We start from the raw sequence: 19,078 nt of genomic DNA, 5'->3' as shown, positions 1-19,078 counted from the left end.
TATTGATTATTTGATAAATAAAAATAATTTTTTAATTAATGATATAATTATTATTTTTAATTAATCGAAACTCGACATATGAAATAGAAGATGTCATATTGGCCTTCGAAGATGACAAAGGAGTCTATTAGACATATTATATTAATAAAATATTTTTTATAAAAAAATATTCTTTTTAAAATTTATTTGTTATTGTGCTCATAAGAGAAAAAAGTCTATCCTATCCTCTAAATTTATCTCTTATAAATATGTCAAATTATAATATTAATTGTAAGCATCATTTCTCAAAAGTTTTTGGATCTTTCAACAAACATTGTGGAAATTGCAGTGCTGTATTCATTGATATGCATTTGGATCTCCCGTTGTTACTTGATAATGGCTAACACTATACAGCTAGTCTATGATCTTCCATTGAGTTCAACCATATAACACCACCAAAACATATTTAAATGCTTCCATTCACTTCTGACCAACTCACTGTTCCAACGTTATATCACATCACATCGATAGACAACAGCAGCAGCTGCAATAAGTACAAAAATAGACCCCCTGTTGACGCTAAAGCTTCTGCATGCAGTGCAGTCCTCCTCCTCACTCCATCACCGTTGCATCCTCTCAGGCAACGCTGTTGATTCCCATACATCCCGACCACAGCTTCCTTAACGACCGCTTCTGTAAACGATCACATCAACACCCAAAAATTGAACTGTGGTTGTATCGATGCTGGTATAAGTGGAAGAACAGGAGCAGGAGATACCCGCTTGGGCTTTTGGTAGAGGAGCTCAGGTGGGATCTTGTACAGGTCTTCATCCACAGCCTTGAGAGCTCGAGGCCTCCTTGGGGTGGTTTGGAGCTTCATGTCACTGACCTTGACTTGCTTCCTCTGCTGCTCTTTGCCATGCTGCTGCTTCTCTCCTCCTGCATTACCGACCTTTTTGATCACCTACAGCAAGATAGATGTAAGTCATGAGATGTTGTTGAAGGTTTCCGGATTAGAGGATGAGATCAGTAGTAATGATGACCTTTCTGTGGTAAAAGAGATCGCCATCTTCGCCAAAATAATGGCCTCGGATCACTCCAGCCTGCACTGCTGACTCGAAGTAATGGGCGGAAAGGAGCTCGTCACAGTAATCCCAGTATCCGAAAGACGGAAGTGGATGCCTCTTCATCGTGCCCTACAACCGGAACGAACCACAAACATCAACCATGCACTAAAGCCACTGTGCGGTGGTGAAGGAAATGCGAAGGGGTTTGGTGCATATATGAAGAACCAGCGTCTGTAGCAATGGGTGCAGTAATGGTGGAAGGAGGGGTCATTATCGCAAGGACGAGGACAAGGGGAGAAGCGCCATGGCCTTCTTTATTAGGGGTACATGTGGCCTGCCCTCAGCCTACGAAACTTGCCCATCGCCACCCCAAAAAAGACCCGCTCTTTTCCCGCGCCCCGAGGCCAACAATAATGGTTTATCTTCTTCCTCCGTACACATAAATTATATATATATATATTAGAATATTAAATAAAAATATATAATTAGATAAAATTTTAGTTTATGAGACTTAGTTAAGATAAAAAAATATTATAATTAAAATTAGAATTTTAAATTTGTCATGAATTATTTTTAGATAATTAAGAGAAGAGATGAGACAAAGGGAAAGAAAGATCGATAAATTAGAATATTTAGTATTGAAGTATCTTCTCTGTTCTCGGAGTATGTGCACAAATAATATCTTAAAATGCGTTCAGGAAAAGTCGTTTGCCACACGAGGAGAGTCCAAAAGCTTTGGGTAGTGATCAATCTTGCTTGGACCGGTCTCCTTGGCATATAGTCAAACATCATCAGGTCACTTTCAACTTACCAACACATCAAGATGGAAATGAGACTCGTCCTCGGGTGAACACACGCCACAGCTGATAAAGTTTAACGCACAAAGTTTGACTATTCGGGAAGGGGGGAAGATATTGAGAATCTTGATATCAAGAAAGGCCACAAAGCAGTTGGATAACAGCGTTGAATTTTATTTAAGATCGAAACAGCTGATGTTAAACGACCAATGCAATTATTGACACGCAAAAGCAACATTAAAGACTTGCTGGTTCAGAACAACAAGCTTGTTTCGGTCTTTGTCGCCCGTCCCACTATGCGTTCATGATAGGGCAGCGCGAACCAGAGGCTAAGATGCTCTCCAGTGGCCCACCTTTCAGGAAGCCGGCAAGAAAGTCTCCACGCTCGTAGAAGAACTCCACCTTCTCCACCCTCATCCCGTCATCCACCTACCGAACAGTAACAGTCAGCATCTTCAAACAGTAGACCACAGAAAGCATTGAAGCAGCAGAGAGAGAGAGAGAGAGAGATTACGTGAAAGATTCCGGTTCCAATGAACTGGACCACCTCGCCGGTGGGGGCGTGGCCGTGGAACGGGCCTTCCATGTAGCCCCAGTGGCGGAACTTGTACACGATTACAGGCGGGCCGCTGAGGACTTGGAGGATCTCCACAGCGAAGCCACGAGGAAACGTGGTGGCGAACTCCTTCCCAGACGACTCCGCCGTCTCCACCGACGGGTCGTAGATCCGAAGCTCTGGAGGCAGGCTGGTCTGCAGGAAGGCGTTGTAGCTTCCTCCCATGTCCCGGATTTGTTGTACAGTGAGTCCTTCCTTTCCTGCATGCAATTAACACTACTTCACATGCTTTGTTCGGATCAAAGTAGTCACTTCAGCTACTGGCGGAGTGAAGAATCACCATTAAGGCTGAGCCGAAACTTCTGTGGATTGATGGACTTGTAGTCCTCCGGCCGCACCTTGTGGACCAACTCCATTTCCCATGTCTTCACCAGCCGCTGCACCCTCTCTTCCAGCGAACCCACCGGCCACACCTACCACGTATCCATCCCCAGAGATGAGAGGTCTAAGGCAAGAGCAGGCGAAGAAAGAGGCGATGGTTTTACCTGCGTTCGACCTTCTTCGAAAAGCTTGTTGACGACATCATAGTTCGGAGGAGCTCCGAACCTCCACACGGTGTCCTTTTCACCCTCGCCATACATGAAATCCCGGTACTTGTCTCCTTGTTCAGCTGAACTCGCCATTGTTATCCGATCTGTGCATCAGGATTGGCCAGCATCCAGGACATTTATAGTCGCAATCCAAGGTTTGGATGAGTATTGCGTCAGTATGAGTAAGACAGGTTCCGTTGTTAGATCGAACACCCCAGTCGTAGCTCAAGGAAGTTGCTCGGCAAGATCCAGCTATTCCATGTGACAAATAGGAGCCAATAGATTCGAAAGACGACAAGTGTGACAAACTTCTCAACCTAACAACTTTGGATCATTCTGAGACGAGAACTGTGCTCGTCATCTTCCACTCATTCACCATGTGATTCTAAGATAAACAAATCCATAGTAAGATGCACGAGAAGCTGACTCGATCTACGATATGGAACCATTCAAAAATAATTAATTAATGGACGTTCATTTTGTGATCTTGCGATTGGTAGATCGAGTGGCATGGTGTAACTCGTTGGTTTCATCTATGCTCTGGAACGATTACTGGATCATCCTATTATCTTCTCCATTCAAATTGAGGTCCCATCAAATGTCTCGAAAGCTAACCTATGTCGGGGAATGCATGAATGCTAACACTCGATCCCCTTAGATCCTCACAAAGTGGACTTGTCGAGGTAATTACGTGCACGAATGAATCTATGAACTAAGACCAAAGTTGAATTTGCCGACAAGCCAAAAACACGCAATCTAAGTTCTAGATGTTTTCTTCTTTGAACCAAAAAAACAGTAGGATGAGTTTAAATCAAATCGATTAGGGATAACATACATTAGATCTGCTATCGATCTAATTCAAAATTTTAAACTTATAAATATGCGAGCCAATCCAATTTTATCAATGTAAGATTAATCTCCTAATTCTCTTTTCATCTCTATAATATATATATATATATGTATATATATATATATATGTATGTATATATATATATATATATATATATATATATGTATATATATATATATATGTATGTATATATATATACATGTATATATATATATACATGTATATATATATATATATATGTATATATATATATATATACATATATATATATATATATATATATGTATATATGTATATATGTATATATATATATGTATATATATATATATATATGTATATATATATATACATATATATACATATATACATATATATACATATATATATATGTATAATTAGATTAGTGAACCCTATTTAATTGGGTAGGCCTAAAATTAAGCTAAACATCAACCCAATTAGATCAATCAAAATTAAAATTGATCAAAACAAAAAAAAATAATCAAAATATGATATTCTTCAAATTTGATCAAATTATGATTGACCGAATCTAAATTCAATCAAGTAATCAAAATGCAGTTACGATCAAGTATGATTAAAAATAAGTCATAAATATATAATTTCTAAAAGGTAAAACTATAAATTTATTGGGATATATAATGAAAATATATAATTTCTATCGAATTGTCTCTAAAGACTATAATTAAAGGATTTATAAGAACAAAACTATAATATAAATGAAGAAACCCTTAATTTTTATTTTATTTTATTTTCTCTTATCGACCACGACAAATGAGAGGCATTCAGATGCCATGGTACGTGGTTGTCTGCCACTTGTGCCTTGCCTACTACCATTGCACTTGCATGACTGTTTATGTGACTGACCAAGACCTCACTAGTCGATGCGCCATGTTGTCACGCCCACACATGGCTGTTCTCAGTATGCATGAGTTCCTTATCAACAGAACACCTCTGTGACCATGAGCCAATGACCGAGCATTGTCAACCATCGTCCCACTACGTAGCTGTGCACATGCATCAACCACCCCTATAGATATTGTGATGTGCGATTGTGCTCACGTATCTATCGCACATTCGTTGGGAACTGTGGCTTCAACGTCCAATCATCTCCTATCGTAGCCAACAAATGCCATCGCAGTGGCTTAACTGCAACCATCGATCAAAGGTAGCATTGCATCCACAGTAAATGATACTTGTAGTTGCTTGTGACCAAGGAAGGTCCATTGCTGTAAGGCAATTGCACACAGGTTGCTGCAATCATGCATGCGACCATCATTGGCTACGTACCCCATCACGCTTCCGCTGTGTACATCAACACTTATATGCAATCATTGCCTCTGATTAGGCCGACAACCATCGGAGGATACCACCCTTAATAATGCTATTGCCAATAATAAGCTGTCAATGATAGTTCGTTGATCAAACATGAGAAATCTTACATAGCTCGCAAGTAGATGACATGATGTACAAGATAAAAAATGTAGATCAACAACACAAACAATTTGTTCAATCATCGTACAATCAAAATTAGATAACACTTTCGCAAGCGAAGAGTGTAAGCAAACATATGTAAACAAAAAATAGATATGACATACTTTAATGATTTATGGTATTCAATTTCAAAACACTAATACCAATTGTAAGTATAAAAAATTATAATTATGCTATTATACATAAAATCTTAATACTATAAACTGAAATCAAATAATGATAGATCAAATATTATGATTCTATACGTTTTGATGCTATTCAGAAAATCTTTATATGATCTACAAATGCACTATCGTCTGATCCAAAAGAAACAGCTATGTTGATCTACAAGGAGAACTATACTTGACTTCTCTTCTCCTCGACCATTATAAGCGATAAAGATCTATAATCTCTCGATGTATAATATAATGTCATATCACATATTTAGTATGTAGGAGGTTTTGTATATTTATAAGTGATAGCAAAGGATCTAAAATAAATAATCAAGAGAATCCTTCGGGTCAACATCTCATTACTATTAGTCTTTCTTATTGTTATCGATAGCTATAATAAAAATTCAATCAAATATATAATATATCTTATCTAATTAAATAAATTATATAATCTAACATGTTATGTCTGAAAATCTTGATTATCTTCTAATGACTTTTTCTTCCTGTAAAAAAAACTGCTAATTTATTTAAAGACACATAACTCCAGCATTAAAAGTCATGGCTAATTATCATTTGCCATTATTTTTATTTTTTTATTACTTACTACTACTGTCCTCCAATTTTCATCACCTACGCATTATTTGTCTATATGCAACAAAATGTGGATTATATCAAGTCTTCTTATAAGAAAAAACAATAATGAGGATCTTAATTATTTCTAATAACAAGAACTAAACGCAACTCTCAGATCTTGTCTGCGTGTGTAACACAAGCTATTGTCTTACCCTTAACCTTGCATTGCACGAGAACACAATGCCTGCAACCACACTCTTCACTCATCACCACCACGGAGAGAAGAGGTTATATATGTGCTTGTGTAAATATGAGCCGCTTGGCTGCGGCTACGTAGCTTGCTGTGGAAACCCACCCTTTAGTACGACTCTCCTTCCTTTGCTTTCAATGTTCTCTAAGCTTTCTGCACTGCAACTCATCCAGATACAGAGATCTGACTTCCCCCGCCCTTATCTCCTCTCTTATAATTCCCTGTATTCCCCCTCCCCCCTCTCTAACCCTAACTTTCTACACTGCGATAGTAGCGTCTTCCTGCCATGAAGCAAGCCACCGTCATCCTCGTGGCGATAGCCATAACCGTAGCTCTCGCTCCGACAGCCATTGGAGACATAGGCGGAGGCCGGAAGAGCCGATTCCTGGCGGCGACGGACGCGAACGGCAAGAAGAAGTGTAGCATCGATCCTTCGGCCTGTTACAGCGCCGGGAGCCCGGGGCAGCGCTGCTGCGGCGACCAGTGCGTCGACACGGGCAGCGACCGCTTCAACTGCGGCGAGTGCGGCAGGCTGTGTAAGTTCACGCAGGCGTGCTGCGGCGGCAAGTGCGTCAACTTGGCCGTCGACAAGAAGCACTGCGGGAGCTGCTTCAACCGGTGCAACAAGACCTGCTTATATGGGCTGTGTGACTACGCTTAAGTCACACCACTCTTAATCTCAGGCAGATTAGACTCTTAATCTATTGGTTCCAATGCCAATAAATGCGTCCATGTAATTAGCGCTGCTCGTTGAGCTCCATATAATTAAATGAAAATGAAGGGTTATTATGTCATCACATATAATCTCATTTTTAATATTTTATTAATGATAATTAATGGAATTTTTAATTTTTTTTGAATTTATCTATTTGATGACATCAAATAGACAAAATAAAGTAATTAAAAATTATGAAAAAATATGGGCGAATTTTTGAAAAAAGAACTCTAATTCAGTATATTTTTTTTATCTAATCCATAGAATATCCTTTTGATTCCTTTTCGGATCGATCTATTTGTAGGATGAAAATATTTAATTATAATATTTTTAGACTATGTTATAATATTTTTATATAAATTTTACATTACATTTTGATACTATGCTGATATATTTTTAGTAATACTAGTAAAACAAATATAGTATTTTTTTTAATTTTATTAATAGTATTTTTAAAGTATTACTAAAAATATTATAGTATAATATAAAAATATTGCAATTGGAACAGTTAATCTTAAGGATCGATCCATAGGAAAAAGAAGAAAAAGAGGAAAACAATAGGTGGATAAGATATTTCAGGTATGAAGGAAAAAAAAAAGTGATATAAAGATCTAGAATATTCCGTACCGGCCACGATTTCGTCTCCTTGGCGAGTTAGAAGCCGGTGGGTTGGTCGTCGCTGCATGCCATGCTTCGAGTTGTTGCTTCAAAACTTGCACAGCCACCCGCAGAGGCTGCACCAAATCCACGCCGTTCTCATCACCACTGGCTTCCACCTCGCTTCCCCACCGCGCGGCCTCCTTCCCATACGGCAGGGAAGCAGCGCCATCTTCTTCTACAACTGCCTAATACGGGCTTGCCTACGCCACCGAGACCGGCCCGATACCTCTCTCCGGCTCTTCGCCCAGATGCTCGCCCATGGCGTCCGGCCCAACCGCCACACTTTCCCCTCTCTCCTCAAAGCCGCCGCCGAAGCCGGTGACGCCGCTTCCTCCCCCTCCTCCGGCCGTGCCATTCACGCGCAAGCCGTCCGCCGAGGCCTCCTCCTCGACGACTTCACCAACTGCTCCCTCGTCGATTTCTACGCGCGAGTCGGCGATCTCGGTTCCGCTCGGAAGACGTTCGACGAATTGCCTCAACCGGACTTGGCCTCCCGCAACTCGATGCTCCACGCGCTCTGCGTCCACGGAGATCTCGGGTCTGCCATCGCGCTCTTTGAAAGCATGGTCGACGGGAATGTCATCTCCTGGACGAGCCTCATCAATGGGTACGCTAGAAACGGCGAGTTCCATGAGGCAATCGACCTCTTCAGGAGATGGATCATACAGAAGGACGTGCCCTTGATACCCAACGAAGCCATGTTGGTTAGCGTCCTCTCCGCATGTGCTAATTTGGATCACCACAGAGCTCTGTTTAGAGGCTTGGAGATTCATGGATTCATCGTGCGGAACGAAGCACCGTTGACGGGATTCGTAGGGACCGCATTGATCGACATGTACAGCAAGCACGGTCACTTGGATTATTGCACAGATGTCTTCCAAGCAACCAGGGAGAAGGAAGTGTGCACTTGGAATGCGATGATCTCGGCGTTAGCCCGGAACGGGAGGGCGGTCAGTGCCCTACAACTGTTTGATGCAATGACAGCCTCAGGGCTGCGGCCGAACCACGTGACGTTCGTGGCCGTGTTGACAGCCTGCGCTATGCAAAAGCTTGTAGACCAGGGTCTGAGGTGGTTTGAGTCGATGTCCACCGAATTCGGGGTGGTGCCGCTGATGGAGCACTACGGGTGCGTCGTCGACCTCCTGGGAAGGGCTGGCTTCTTGAAGGAGGCGATGGAATTCATTAGGAGGATGCCTTTCGAAGCCGACGCCTCGGTTTGGGGTGCTCTTCTGGGGGCTTGCAAAGTCCATGAGAACGTGCAGCTTGGAGATGGTGTAGGGAAGCAGTTGATTGAGCTTCAGCCTTGGCCTGCCGGCCTCTACATGGTTCTGAGGAACATATACGCAGGGGCCGGACGATGGGACGATGCTGCTGGAATGAAGAAAGCGCTGCAGAACTCAGGGATAAAGAAGCCCACAGGGTACAGTTGGATAGTCTCCGGCGACTGCGTTTGAAGATAGCATCATCGACCATTAGAGAATACTTGAAGAGACAGACCAAGGAGCAGCAACACACACCACCGGAACATCCAACTTATAGCACATTTAGTCTTTGATGCCAGTGTTTGGTTATGGTACGTGCATGCTGGTTTCGTTTACGAGCTTAAGCACATCATTTAGCCTTTTGCGTTCGAAGCAAAACCTCGTTGTTAGATGATCGCGTAGACAAATTAATTATGTATTTTAGAGTAATTAATACATTAATTATCTCATCAAATCAGATTATGATGACGAAGGGCCACATAGGTATATGAGGTGGACGAACATGTTCTGCATGTCGATATCATTAGGTCACTTTTCACTTTGTACATCTCAATTAATTTAGGGGAATTAACTGACAGATGTCAACTTAAATGATATGAATGCATCAATCTTAGCATATTTGTCATCCTAAAAATTGTTTTTAGAGATCAGATGTTGTTGCCTTCAATGGGCATTGGGTTAATGTCTTATGTTATGAAAAAACTTTAAGGATAAATGATGAAAGATGAATTCGAACACCTTTCAATCATTTATCGAAATCTTTCTCAGTTAGTTAATATTTTTAAAAATATTTTAAATAATAACTTTTAATAAGTATATTTTATACATCATGAAATTATATCGAATTAAGTTTTAAACCCTCAAATATATATATATATATATCTGAATTATTTTAGAGGACACCTAATGAAATGGATAAGATGTAGGAGCAAATTTATTAGATTGGTTCTCAATGATGGTATGTTTATCTATGAACATAGTTTTGTTCAGGATTAATTATAGATTATTTATGTAATTAGTTATCTTTAGCTTCTCATTATTTATACCTTCAAAAGTTACATTAAGATATCTATACTTATAAAAGTGAAATATTTAATTTAATTTTTCTATTTTTTTAATCTTATAAAATTCTTTTTTAATCCTACATAAGAATCTCAATGTTTTACTAAGTATAAAAATCTTAATATAATTTTTAAAAATATACGATTCGAAATATTAAGAATAATTAATTATAAAAAATAATATGTAATTAACTGTGCATATCGAGCATCCTCGAATCTTATTTTTGTAAAAACCTTACGTACTGGGATCATTTTTATAATTTTAATTTTTATTTGGAAAAAGAACAACGACAAATGGAACACCCTACATCACGAGACTACATTACCTGACGGGACGCTGAGTCGTACTTTGGGTCAATCCCCACGTTCAATTTCGCAACCAGCAGTGGTCAAAATCCGAGCCGGTGGAGTCGCATCACACCAAGAACAACAACGAACCCAGTCAAATCCAATGCCTCGTACTCCAGGCTTTGACCGCTCTTTTATTTGGTGGGTTGAATTCAGAGCACCTGCGACGAGCTCCAACATCGACCTCGATCTCCCACCACGTGAGCAACGAGTTTGACCGTTTAATTCCGCCGGCAACGTGCGTTTTGTTTGGTGTGACCCCATCATTCGCACCCATGCCTTTCTTAAATTCTTTACTTCACCGAAACAGATACTACATGGAATTTGCATCTGATTGATTACTCATAAAAACGAACTGTTTCATTCGAAGATTTGTATATTTATTAGCCAACATTAATTTTCTGTTGATTTGCTGCCTTACTTCCCCACCGTCTACCCCATTAGTAAGATTTTGACGATCATGCATGTTAAATAAATCACAAAAATTGCGATGACTTCAACGGTTGTCACAAACGACATGTTCAATGAGATGGTTTTGACTCCTTCCAAATTCCCCATTGCCATTTATATGGTCTACTCCGAGCTTTTGACAAACCCCTTGGAATTTCTCATGAGAAAGTTTCAAACTTAAGAAAATATTAAAAGGGGAATTAAGAGGATAGTATGATATTAGTAAGAATTGAAAGAATAAAATTATTCATAATTCAATAACCTTAAGCTTTTGAGTTGAATTAATACCGATCCTAAACTTTTGGGTTGCACATAATGTAGTTCACCAATTCGATTCGAACGTAACACCAACATGACTCGATATAACGACCAATCATAAGGCCATTAAGAATAAGCCGGCGGCTACTTGTAGATACCAACGTTCTTCCTCCCATCTCTTCTGTCCGCATTCAAGTTTCACTTGTCCAATTAATTCGACATCCAGAAAGTACTTCTCCCTCCCATCATTGCAACAGTTCCCGTGCCCACTCATATCAGACTCCAAAGTGCATGATGAACTTCTCTACCTATACAAACAGGGCCACCTAAAGGCGGTACATAATAAAGCCAATCCTAATGGATCAATCCAAGAATATAGCTAGGTGCCATGAATCTATCTAATCTAATCGTCAACAATTGCGAGACGCAATGCCAACCTCTTGAAGTCTTGGTAGATCACCTATCAAGCATATGCTCACATATGGGAATAAATTAACAGCATCTACCACTCTCCACTTACTCCACTCTTCTGTACACAATTTTAATAGGCGGCATATCCACCCTTTATCTTCAAGCCAGCACTGGCATCACCGCTACGAAGATAAGTATAGGATTGAGAAATAGCTACTTAACACATCAAGCAGCTTTGGCTGCACGTGCCATGCGTGTTGGAAAGGTAGCTGCTCTGCTGCATGTCGTGGAGCATGTGTCTTTTACTTTTCCATGCAGATTTATTTTGCTCGGTTTGGGAGGTGGTCAGGGAGCGATGTACTGATTGACTTCAACAGGCGCGTGCACGGCCGCCTTGGGCCAGCGGCGACTTTCTGTGGCCGCCCAAGTAAGAAGAGAATCAAAGCGCGCACGCCAGAAACCAACCCAGAAAACTTCCACCCACATATATATATGTGAAGGTCCTCGCTGAGTTCCGTTCTTTCTCAAGACGAGGTCACACGTCGAACACCTCGGTGACTATTCGCCTTCTCTTGAGCCATGGAGATTGGTGAGTGGCGCCGTGGCCGGATCATCGGCCGCGGAGCCTCCGCTACCGTCTCCCTCGCCACTTCGATGGCCTCCGGCCAGGTCTTTGCGGTCAAGTCCTCGGAGCTTTGCTCCCTACGCGGGGAGCAGAGGCTCCTCTCCGCGCTGGATTCCCCCTTCGTCGTCTCCTACTTGGGGTTCGATGTCGCCCCCCCGCACGCGCCCGGCGCTGGTTTCCACTACAATCTCTTTATGGAGTACGCCCCCGGAGGCTCGCTATCCGATGAGATCAAGAGGCAGAGCGGTCGGCTCGACGAGCTCGCCATCCGGTCCTACCTTCACGACATCCTCAGCGGACTGGTTTACCTCCACTCCAACGGCGTCGTCCACTGCGACCTGAAGAGCCAAAACGTTCTAATTTGCTCCGATGGGCGGGCGAAGATCGCCGATTTCGGGTGCGCGCGTAAGGTTGATGGTGACGAAGAACGCCATCAGCCGAGGGGCACGCCCATGTTCATGGCGCCGGAGGTGGCGCGAGGGGAGGAGCAGAGCGCGCCGGCGGACGTCTGGGCCCTAGGCTGCACAACCATCGAGATGGCCACGGGGCGGCCGCCATGGCCGCACATGGCGGACCCCGTCAGTGCCCTCCACCGAATCGCCTTTTCCGCCGACGTACCGGAGTTCCCCAGCTGGATCTCCGCCGAGGGGAAGGACTTCCTGAGCAGGTGCTTGAGAAGGGATCCCCGGGAGCGGTGGACGGCGGAGCAACTTCTCCGACACCCATTTGTTGCCGCTTGCTTTGCGTGCCCTCGACCCGACTCCGGCACAAATTACGACCGCGTTTCACCCAGGAGCACTCTCGATCAGGCCTTCTGGGAGTCGCTCGCCGACGAGGGCGACGAGGCGGTCGGAGAACGATCGGAGGATCCATCCGAGAGGATGCAGTGCTTGATCGGAGGCGGCGCTCCTAGTTGGACGTGGAATGACGGTTGGGTGACGGTGAGAAGCGACGCCGGGGAGGACAGCCTCCCGGCGACGGGTTCCATCACCGAAGACGACCGATCAGTAAACAGAGGGGATAGCGGCGGCACAAGCAGCAGCGATTTCATCTACAGCACTGATCGCATCGACATCGAGCATGTCATGGCCGATGTTGATGACACGAGCATTGCTCGAGTAGAAGAGGGAATCGAGAACCAAGTATTCACGTGTAAAAGAGAGGTCAACTTAGTTAATGGAAATTGCCATTTGGTCATCCACAAGGACCGAATTGACATCCCAAATTGGCCTTTTTGGCTCTGCGCATTTGATCTTTGGCTTTCTTTAATATTCTCCTTCTAACTCTCAATCACGGGACAGGATAGGTTGGCCACAGACTGGATCCAACCTCTAGGTTAGATCATCTAATGCGGCCCTGATGAAGGCGATCAAGATCCACACCTCATTCTTTTCTTTAACTTAAATTACAGCATAATTTAGTTAAGTTCCTCGATGATCTACCTTCATCTTATGAATGTGCTAACTAATTTATCTGGTAAAGATCTTATCGCAACATCGTAATGTTCTGGATTCAAATACTATTTTCATTATTTATCTTAAAAAAAACTAGCAAATAAAGTTGGAATAGCCTACCACACTACTTATCTTTAAAAAAAATAACAAGTAAAGTAGGAGCAGCCTACCACACCTCAAACAATAACAAACTAGAGGGAAAGTTAGATGGGAGAGAAGCGTGGTTGGTGCTCCTAATCTGTTCTATGGCCACCTGCCGCTGTCACAGTAATTCGCAGCATATACAAAAGAAAAGGCCACAAAAGTAGGAAACTGCATTAATCAAGTATATCTAAGACGTAGTCTGGCAGCCTAGCCATATTTTTCTAATGGGTCTCTTTCAAGCTCTAAGCTTTACGATCAATGTCAACCCCAACCCATTATGTTAAGTTGACAAACCAATTTGCATAAAGAAGAAGGATACAACAAATGCAACCACCATAAATTTCTACTAACTAGTATCTTAATCATGCTTTACGTTTAGTAAGTCTTACTAAATTAAAGCCCTAAAGATATGTTTTGTTGCCTATCCTGTTCTAACAAGCAGTTCAGTGTCTTTAGATTAGCTAATTTGCAACAATTTACAAGCCAATCTGACTATAAAACATTCGAATCCAGACTAAAACGAACAGTTTCAGTCAATATTTAAAATATGGTGATATCCATTATTACTTAGCTTCCAAGTTATCTAGCTCGACTTATAATATTTTTTTAAAGAAATTCTTAATGATATCCTTTCAGAAGAACATGTATAGACAAGAACAAAAGGAGATTATCAAACTAAAAACATGATCTGTGACTTGGGTTGGTCCCAAACAAAAAATTGATAAAAGTAAAAAAGAATATTATAGTTCTAAATAATCACCTTCTACTACTAGGCATTTCTATAATATAAACTTGATTTTATAGTTAATCCTAAATTATATTTTTCTATTCAATTTTAATCTTTAATCGCTAATTACAATTTCTTAGTTACATATATCTTAAATGAGATCATGAATGATGGCAATATTAATTGCTCTTGTTACAATTTATATATAAGGAAAATCCACTAATGATATCATTTGACTATATCATTTGATTCAACCCAATTAGGGTAATTTAAAATTTTTGTTACAAATAAAATATTAAAAACCTCATATTATTGACTGAGGGGAAAGACTTCTGATCTCATGAAATTCAAATAGGTCACCACATAGAAACAAAATGTTGATTCTAAATGTTTTCTTTTTTTATAATAATTTGTATTAATATTACGACACAATATATAGGTAAGAAATCAATTTCAAGGTAATGTTACACCAATAACATAATAAAACAAGCATACAGACTAATACATCATATGATTCAAGATATAATGTACAAACATAATAGTAAAAATAATTGCAAGAACAGTATGCAAATTTCAGAAATTTGTAGACTAGAGTAAAAAGCGTGCTCACATAATTTAGAGGTCAATACTTACTGATGAATCTTGAAGTGCATAAACATCATACTGGGCATAATCCTCCAAATAACTCCATAATCAATCTGTTAAAAAAGAAGGCCACTAACATGAGAGATCGATTCAGCTGGCACACTGCCACTCTGATCTTTTTTCCCGACTGTAATGACTGTTGTTATAAGATCAGATTAATAGCAAGGGAAAAAGCAACATCACTTGGTTTTATGTCTTCAAGTCAGAGACCTGCAGGCTTTGGTTCACTCCTACGTGATTTACGGAGCAGATTAAATATGGTTGTAATTTATCCACCTAATTCTTGCAGAAGCTGGTTCGTAATCGAAATTGCATTCTAAAATCTTGGATCAGTATATCTTTTTTGAATGTGGAGGAAAATATAACACAATTTCAAAACAATGAAAACCAAATAACCAACCACCAATGTGAACTAAGTAATATCAAGTACAGTGACCATCCATAAGAACTGCACAGTTTGCAAATAAAGATTCTAGATGATACCTCTTATCAGATTCTTCTCTCCATTCAACTTGGTTCGTCTGTAGGGATTTAATTCTCTTTGCAATATCCCATAGGGATCCTTGCAGTAGCTTTTCATAAAGAGACATCGGTGTAAGTAATTTAGCATTTTAAGGTTTTTTATCTTTCTAATGGAATATGCTAGGTTTCCACAATAACCTAAACCAACGAGTAAAATTTGCAGAGTTACAAAGTATTATAGTGGGTCGGTAGAAATGATATCATCAACTCTGTATGTCTTTTCATGTGCACCATGGACCAGCTCACATCCATGTACTTGCAGATTTATGAAGAAACATCAGAGACTTAAATAGAAGAGATGGTGATTATGCCTCATGTTTTAGATCTCAATCATCAAGATCTGGCACATACAAGTTTGTTGGCTAGAGCTATTTTGGTTATTTAACAAATCAAAGCAACTTTTCAGACCCCTTGAAATGGATTAAATACTGTGGATTAAATTGACATTCAAGATGTGGCTATCTTTGCTCAGGAAGGGTGTAGAACTGATAAGGGAAATAGAGGATTACACACCCTATATCCCCAGATCAAGAAACTTGCAAATTCTAAAACTAACAACTAGAAAACTGAGGTCAAAAGTCTTCCTTCAAATATCCCAACCTCCAATTTCTTGCCTTATTTGCCATATCATCCGAGTGTTGTCTTTAAAAAGAAGAAACCTATGGAAAATCTTCATCTTCCCACTTCAATGTTGCTTCCTTAAGAAAGTAACAATCAAAACTAAGCCATATACCTCAACTTCTGAATTTAATAATTATTGATAAAAAATTCACATTATTTAATAATTAATTATAAATACTCTGGACCAATTCATATACCAAATCTGTATAATTTACTGACTCGGGGATGCTATTAAGCCTAGATTATATGAGCTTCTTATCTTATATCTTATCAAAATTTTTTGGTCCTCTCAACGTTCTTTATCTAAATCATATAAGAAAAATAACAATTCATTGACAAGAAAATCAGGGTCATCTGCCATTTTGGAGAAGTTTGAGATTGTTTTGTTGTGTGTTGTATAGTAATTTTGGTCTGCATCAAAAAATAAATTGCTTAAACTTTAATATATTAGTTTCTTTTACCAAATATATTAGCCTATGAAAAAAAAAACCATCCTGTACATTCTAGTCTTTGTATCGATTGAAACTTTGCATGGATGCATAGCTTAGATACCGATTAAAAGGTGTCAAAAGATTTGATGAAAAGTTTATTTGCAAACTCATGGTAGCTCAATTGACCTGACTCCAGAAATGAGAAAACTAACAACTGCAGCCAGGTCTCCAGGTGCAACTTCATGATCTTTTCACAGAGCACTACCATCCTGTACATTATAGTCTTTGTCAAACCTCAGATCGATGTAAGTGGACAAAGAGAGTATTATATTCCAGGAGAAACCAGTCGATATTAGTCAGAATAGATAGATGATCTATGAATAAGATAATACTGAATAGATATAACTTAATTTAATAACAGAAGTAAACTGTTACCAGCCAAATGGATCAAAGCGTTGAGCTCAAAAACTCTAATCGATATCATCCTTGTATCTGCTTGAATCTGTGTAACTCCTGCACAAAGTGATGAACAACCAGAGTAAATCCACCATCTAATATTTCAAGATGCAAATCGATAAATAGAAGCCCAGTCTACAAAGAGCACTTGTCCAATGGGTAGATAAGATGGATAAATTACTCACGCTATTGATCAACGTCAGAAATTGGCGACACAATCAACCAAACAATAATAAGCAAGCCAATACCGTTCTTGAATTTCTTCGCATGCAAGCCAAGAAATGTGTCGGACGAATTATCGACAAATACAAACTCAAGCATAGTTTCCTTCCAATCTCAAAAGCAACCGACCCCATGCCGTGCATTCTTAATGAGGGTTCCGCGATTGCAATCCCGCGAAGATATTATGCAGCATGGCATGATTAATTGGAAGCCCTAACGCTTCCCGGATAGAGTGGCGGAACGACAGAGAAGCAGCGCGGGGGAACTACGAAGAATCGGCCACACAGAGATATCATTACCTGGTCGATTACGTCCATCGACGTCGGCTTCTCGATCACGGCGACGCGCAACAGAGCCGGAGCACAAGGAGGACGAGAGCGAAGACTCGGCTTCGGAAAAGGAGCGACGAAGATGTAGGTGTGCCCATCTATCCGTCCACCGGCCCCTCACTTTAACCGCAACCATTCATTCAAATCAATTTCACCGCGAAAAGCTCCAACCGACGACCCACATTCGTTTTTTAATTCAAATCAATTTTACGTAGGGTAGTTTTTTTTGGACGAAAATATCCTCAATCCTTTACCGAAATAATTTAATCACATATGTTATTTAAAAAAATCGATAATTAATTATCATAAAATTTTACAAAATAAAATTTTAATATTAATTATCTGATTCTAAAATAATTACTATTATGTTTTTATTTTTTGAGAATTTTATGATAATTAATTATCAAAACTAAGAATTTTTTAAATAGTATCAATGATCAAGTTATTTAAGTAAAAATATAACAATATTTTCATCTAAATAAAAAATATTATCTCAAGTAAAAACGAATATGGATGCAGAGATTTTTTTCGGTATAATGTCCTTAATTTTGTCTATTATTTTCTTTTTTTTAAAATAAAAACAACCTTAATATTTAATACGTTGCGTGTTACTTATTTTATGCATTTGGTGACGTCAAAATATTTTGACCGAAGAAAAAAATATTGCTATTGGAAAGGAAGGAATCCAATGCTGCTGTTATCCTTTACAATATAAGTTCATCATAACATTCGTTATATGCTATTAAACTCCAATAGAAAAGGAAAAAAATGTGTTGAAGTTGAAATCGAAATCGAAATGGGTTAACGGTTTAGCCGAAGTTTTTGTTCGAGAAGAAAGATCGAAACCACTTGAAATTTCCAAATATGCTTCATCCCCATTACACCCAATCTATTATTTAAGAAATATCAAATTAACAAAAAGAATATTTAAATACAATATTTTGTTGTTCATCCCACATATAAGACGTGAGCAAGACCGACACCTGAACAAGTTAACCTCACAGAAAGTAGAAAGTCTATCTCGAAGCTTAGACCATAAGGCATATCTTATTTGTCCATGTCTATAGGACACTTATAAGCAAGATTGTCTTATTAAGCCATCTCTCCATATCCATTTATATGATCACAAGGGAAATGTGGCACGTCCATGTTATAGATAAGCTTGCGAATATTAGTATGAAAACATTGTTTAAGTAAACCGTAATTCCAATACCCATTATATAACAAATCGAATACCTATTGATGTGCATTTATCACAGGAAACATCAAAACAAGTAGGTTTTATGGATATAGAAACATCAAGATGCCAATTGTTCTTAATCACATTTATCTGAGCATCCAAGAAACCTTAAGAAGATTGACTAGAGGAAATTTTCCCAACTTTCCAAAGACTCCCTCACAGACATTTTAGCGA

At 39.7% G+C, this 19,078-nt stretch overlaps 5 protein-coding genes and 1 long non-coding RNA gene across 7 annotated transcripts; 3 read left to right on the top strand and 3 right to left on the bottom strand.

Annotated features, from left to right (window-relative positions):
• Positions 1 to 426: 426 nt before the first annotated feature.
• Positions 427 to 1,266, bottom strand: LOC135640302 (uncharacterized). Its single transcript, XM_065154610.1, has 3 exons — positions 1,023 to 1,266; positions 758 to 943; positions 427 to 672 (listed from the first exon to the last, which is right to left on the bottom strand). Exons 1-3 carry the CDS (start codon positions 1,167 to 1,169, stop codon positions 616 to 618), a joined length of 390 nt encoding a protein of 129 aa, XP_065010682.1. The 5' UTR covers positions 1,170 to 1,266; the 3' UTR covers positions 427 to 615.
• Positions 1,267 to 1,996: 730 nt separating this feature from the next.
• Positions 1,997 to 3,165, bottom strand: LOC135640001 (pathogen-related protein-like). The gene is made up of 4 exons (XM_065154073.1): positions 2,945 to 3,165; positions 2,740 to 2,872; positions 2,358 to 2,659; positions 1,997 to 2,272 (listed from the first exon to the last, which is right to left on the bottom strand). The coding sequence occupies exons 1-4, from the start codon at positions 3,080 to 3,082 to the stop codon at positions 2,138 to 2,140; spliced, it is 708 nt and encodes a 235-aa protein (XP_065010145.1). The 5' UTR covers positions 3,083 to 3,165; the 3' UTR covers positions 1,997 to 2,137.
• A 3,444-nt stretch (positions 3,166 to 6,609) lies between these two features.
• On the top strand, positions 6,610 to 6,984 carry LOC135641347 (stigma-specific STIG1-like protein 3). The gene has a single exon (XM_065156707.1). The coding sequence runs from the start codon at positions 6,610 to 6,612 to the stop codon at positions 6,982 to 6,984; it is 375 nt and encodes a 124-aa protein (XP_065012779.1).
• A 672-nt stretch (positions 6,985 to 7,656) lies between these two features.
• Positions 7,657 to 9,428, top strand: LOC103988029 (putative pentatricopeptide repeat-containing protein At1g10330). The gene has a single exon (XM_009406522.3). It carries the CDS (start codon positions 7,722 to 7,724, stop codon positions 9,150 to 9,152), a length of 1,431 nt encoding a protein of 476 aa, XP_009404797.2. The 5' UTR covers positions 7,657 to 7,721; the 3' UTR covers positions 9,153 to 9,428.
• Positions 9,429 to 11,953: 2,525 nt separating this feature from the next.
• LOC135640667 (mitogen-activated protein kinase kinase kinase 17-like) lies at positions 11,954 to 13,411 on the top strand. The gene has a single exon (XM_065155350.1). The coding sequence runs from the start codon at positions 12,068 to 12,070 to the stop codon at positions 13,394 to 13,396; it is 1,329 nt and encodes a 442-aa protein (XP_065011422.1). The 5' UTR covers positions 11,954 to 12,067; the 3' UTR covers positions 13,397 to 13,411.
• Positions 13,412 to 14,815: 1,404 nt separating this feature from the next.
• On the bottom strand, positions 14,816 to 17,759 carry LOC135640345 (uncharacterized). 2 transcript variants are annotated; one of them, XR_010497278.1, is made up of 4 exons: positions 17,635 to 17,759; positions 17,093 to 17,170; positions 16,844 to 16,926; positions 14,816 to 15,136 (listed from the first exon to the last, which is right to left on the bottom strand). It is a non-coding gene; the product is annotated as an uncharacterized LOC135640345 (long non-coding RNA). The 2 variants fall into 2 exon arrangements; XR_010497279.1 differs by lacking the exon at positions 16,844 to 16,926.
• Between the last annotated feature and the right edge of the window lie 1,319 nt (positions 17,760 to 19,078).

Source organism: Musa acuminata, chromosome BXJ3-6 (assembly GCF_036884655.1).
Source record: "Musa acuminata AAA Group cultivar baxijiao chromosome BXJ3-6, Cavendish_Baxijiao_AAA, whole genome shotgun sequence".
Taxonomy (NCBI): Eukaryota; Viridiplantae; Streptophyta; class Magnoliopsida; order Zingiberales; family Musaceae; genus Musa; species Musa acuminata.
Note: the sequence above shows the minus strand (reverse complement) of the source record. Positions and strands in the feature narration are given on the sequence as shown.

Bases quoted from the DNA above. Each gene is read 5' to 3' on its own strand.
- LOC135640302 (XM_065154610.1), bottom strand. From the start codon at position 1,169: ATGAAGAGGCATCCACTTCCGTCTTTCGGATACTGGGATTACTGTGAC. The intron at 944-1,022 runs GTCATCATTACT...ATCTTGCTGTAG, and splicing joins ATCTCTTTTACCACAGAAAG to GTGATCAAAAAGGTCGGTAA. The intron at 673-757 runs GTATCTCCTGCT...GATCGTTTACAG, and splicing joins TCTACCAAAAGCCCAAGCGG to AAGCGGTCGTTAAGGAAGCT.
- LOC103988029 (XM_009406522.3), top strand. From the start codon at position 7,722: ATGCCATGCTTCGAGTTGTTGCTTCAAAACTTGCACAGCCACCCGCAG.
- LOC135640667 (XM_065155350.1), top strand. From the start codon at position 12,068: ATGGAGATTGGTGAGTGGCGCCGTGGCCGGATCATCGGCCGCGGAGCC.
- LOC135640001 (XM_065154073.1), bottom strand. From the start codon at position 3,082: ATGGCGAGTTCAGCTGAACAAGGAGACAAGTACCGGGATTTCATGTAT. The intron at 2,873-2,944 runs GTAAAACCATCG...GATACGTGGTAG, and splicing joins TCGAAGAAGGTCGAACGCAG to GTGTGGCCGGTGGGTTCGCT. The intron at 2,273-2,357 runs GTAATCTCTCTC...ACTGTTCGGTAG, and splicing joins TTGGAACCGGAATCTTTCAC to GTGGATGACGGGATGAGGGT.
- LOC135641347 (XM_065156707.1), top strand. From the start codon at position 6,610: ATGAAGCAAGCCACCGTCATCCTCGTGGCGATAGCCATAACCGTAGCT.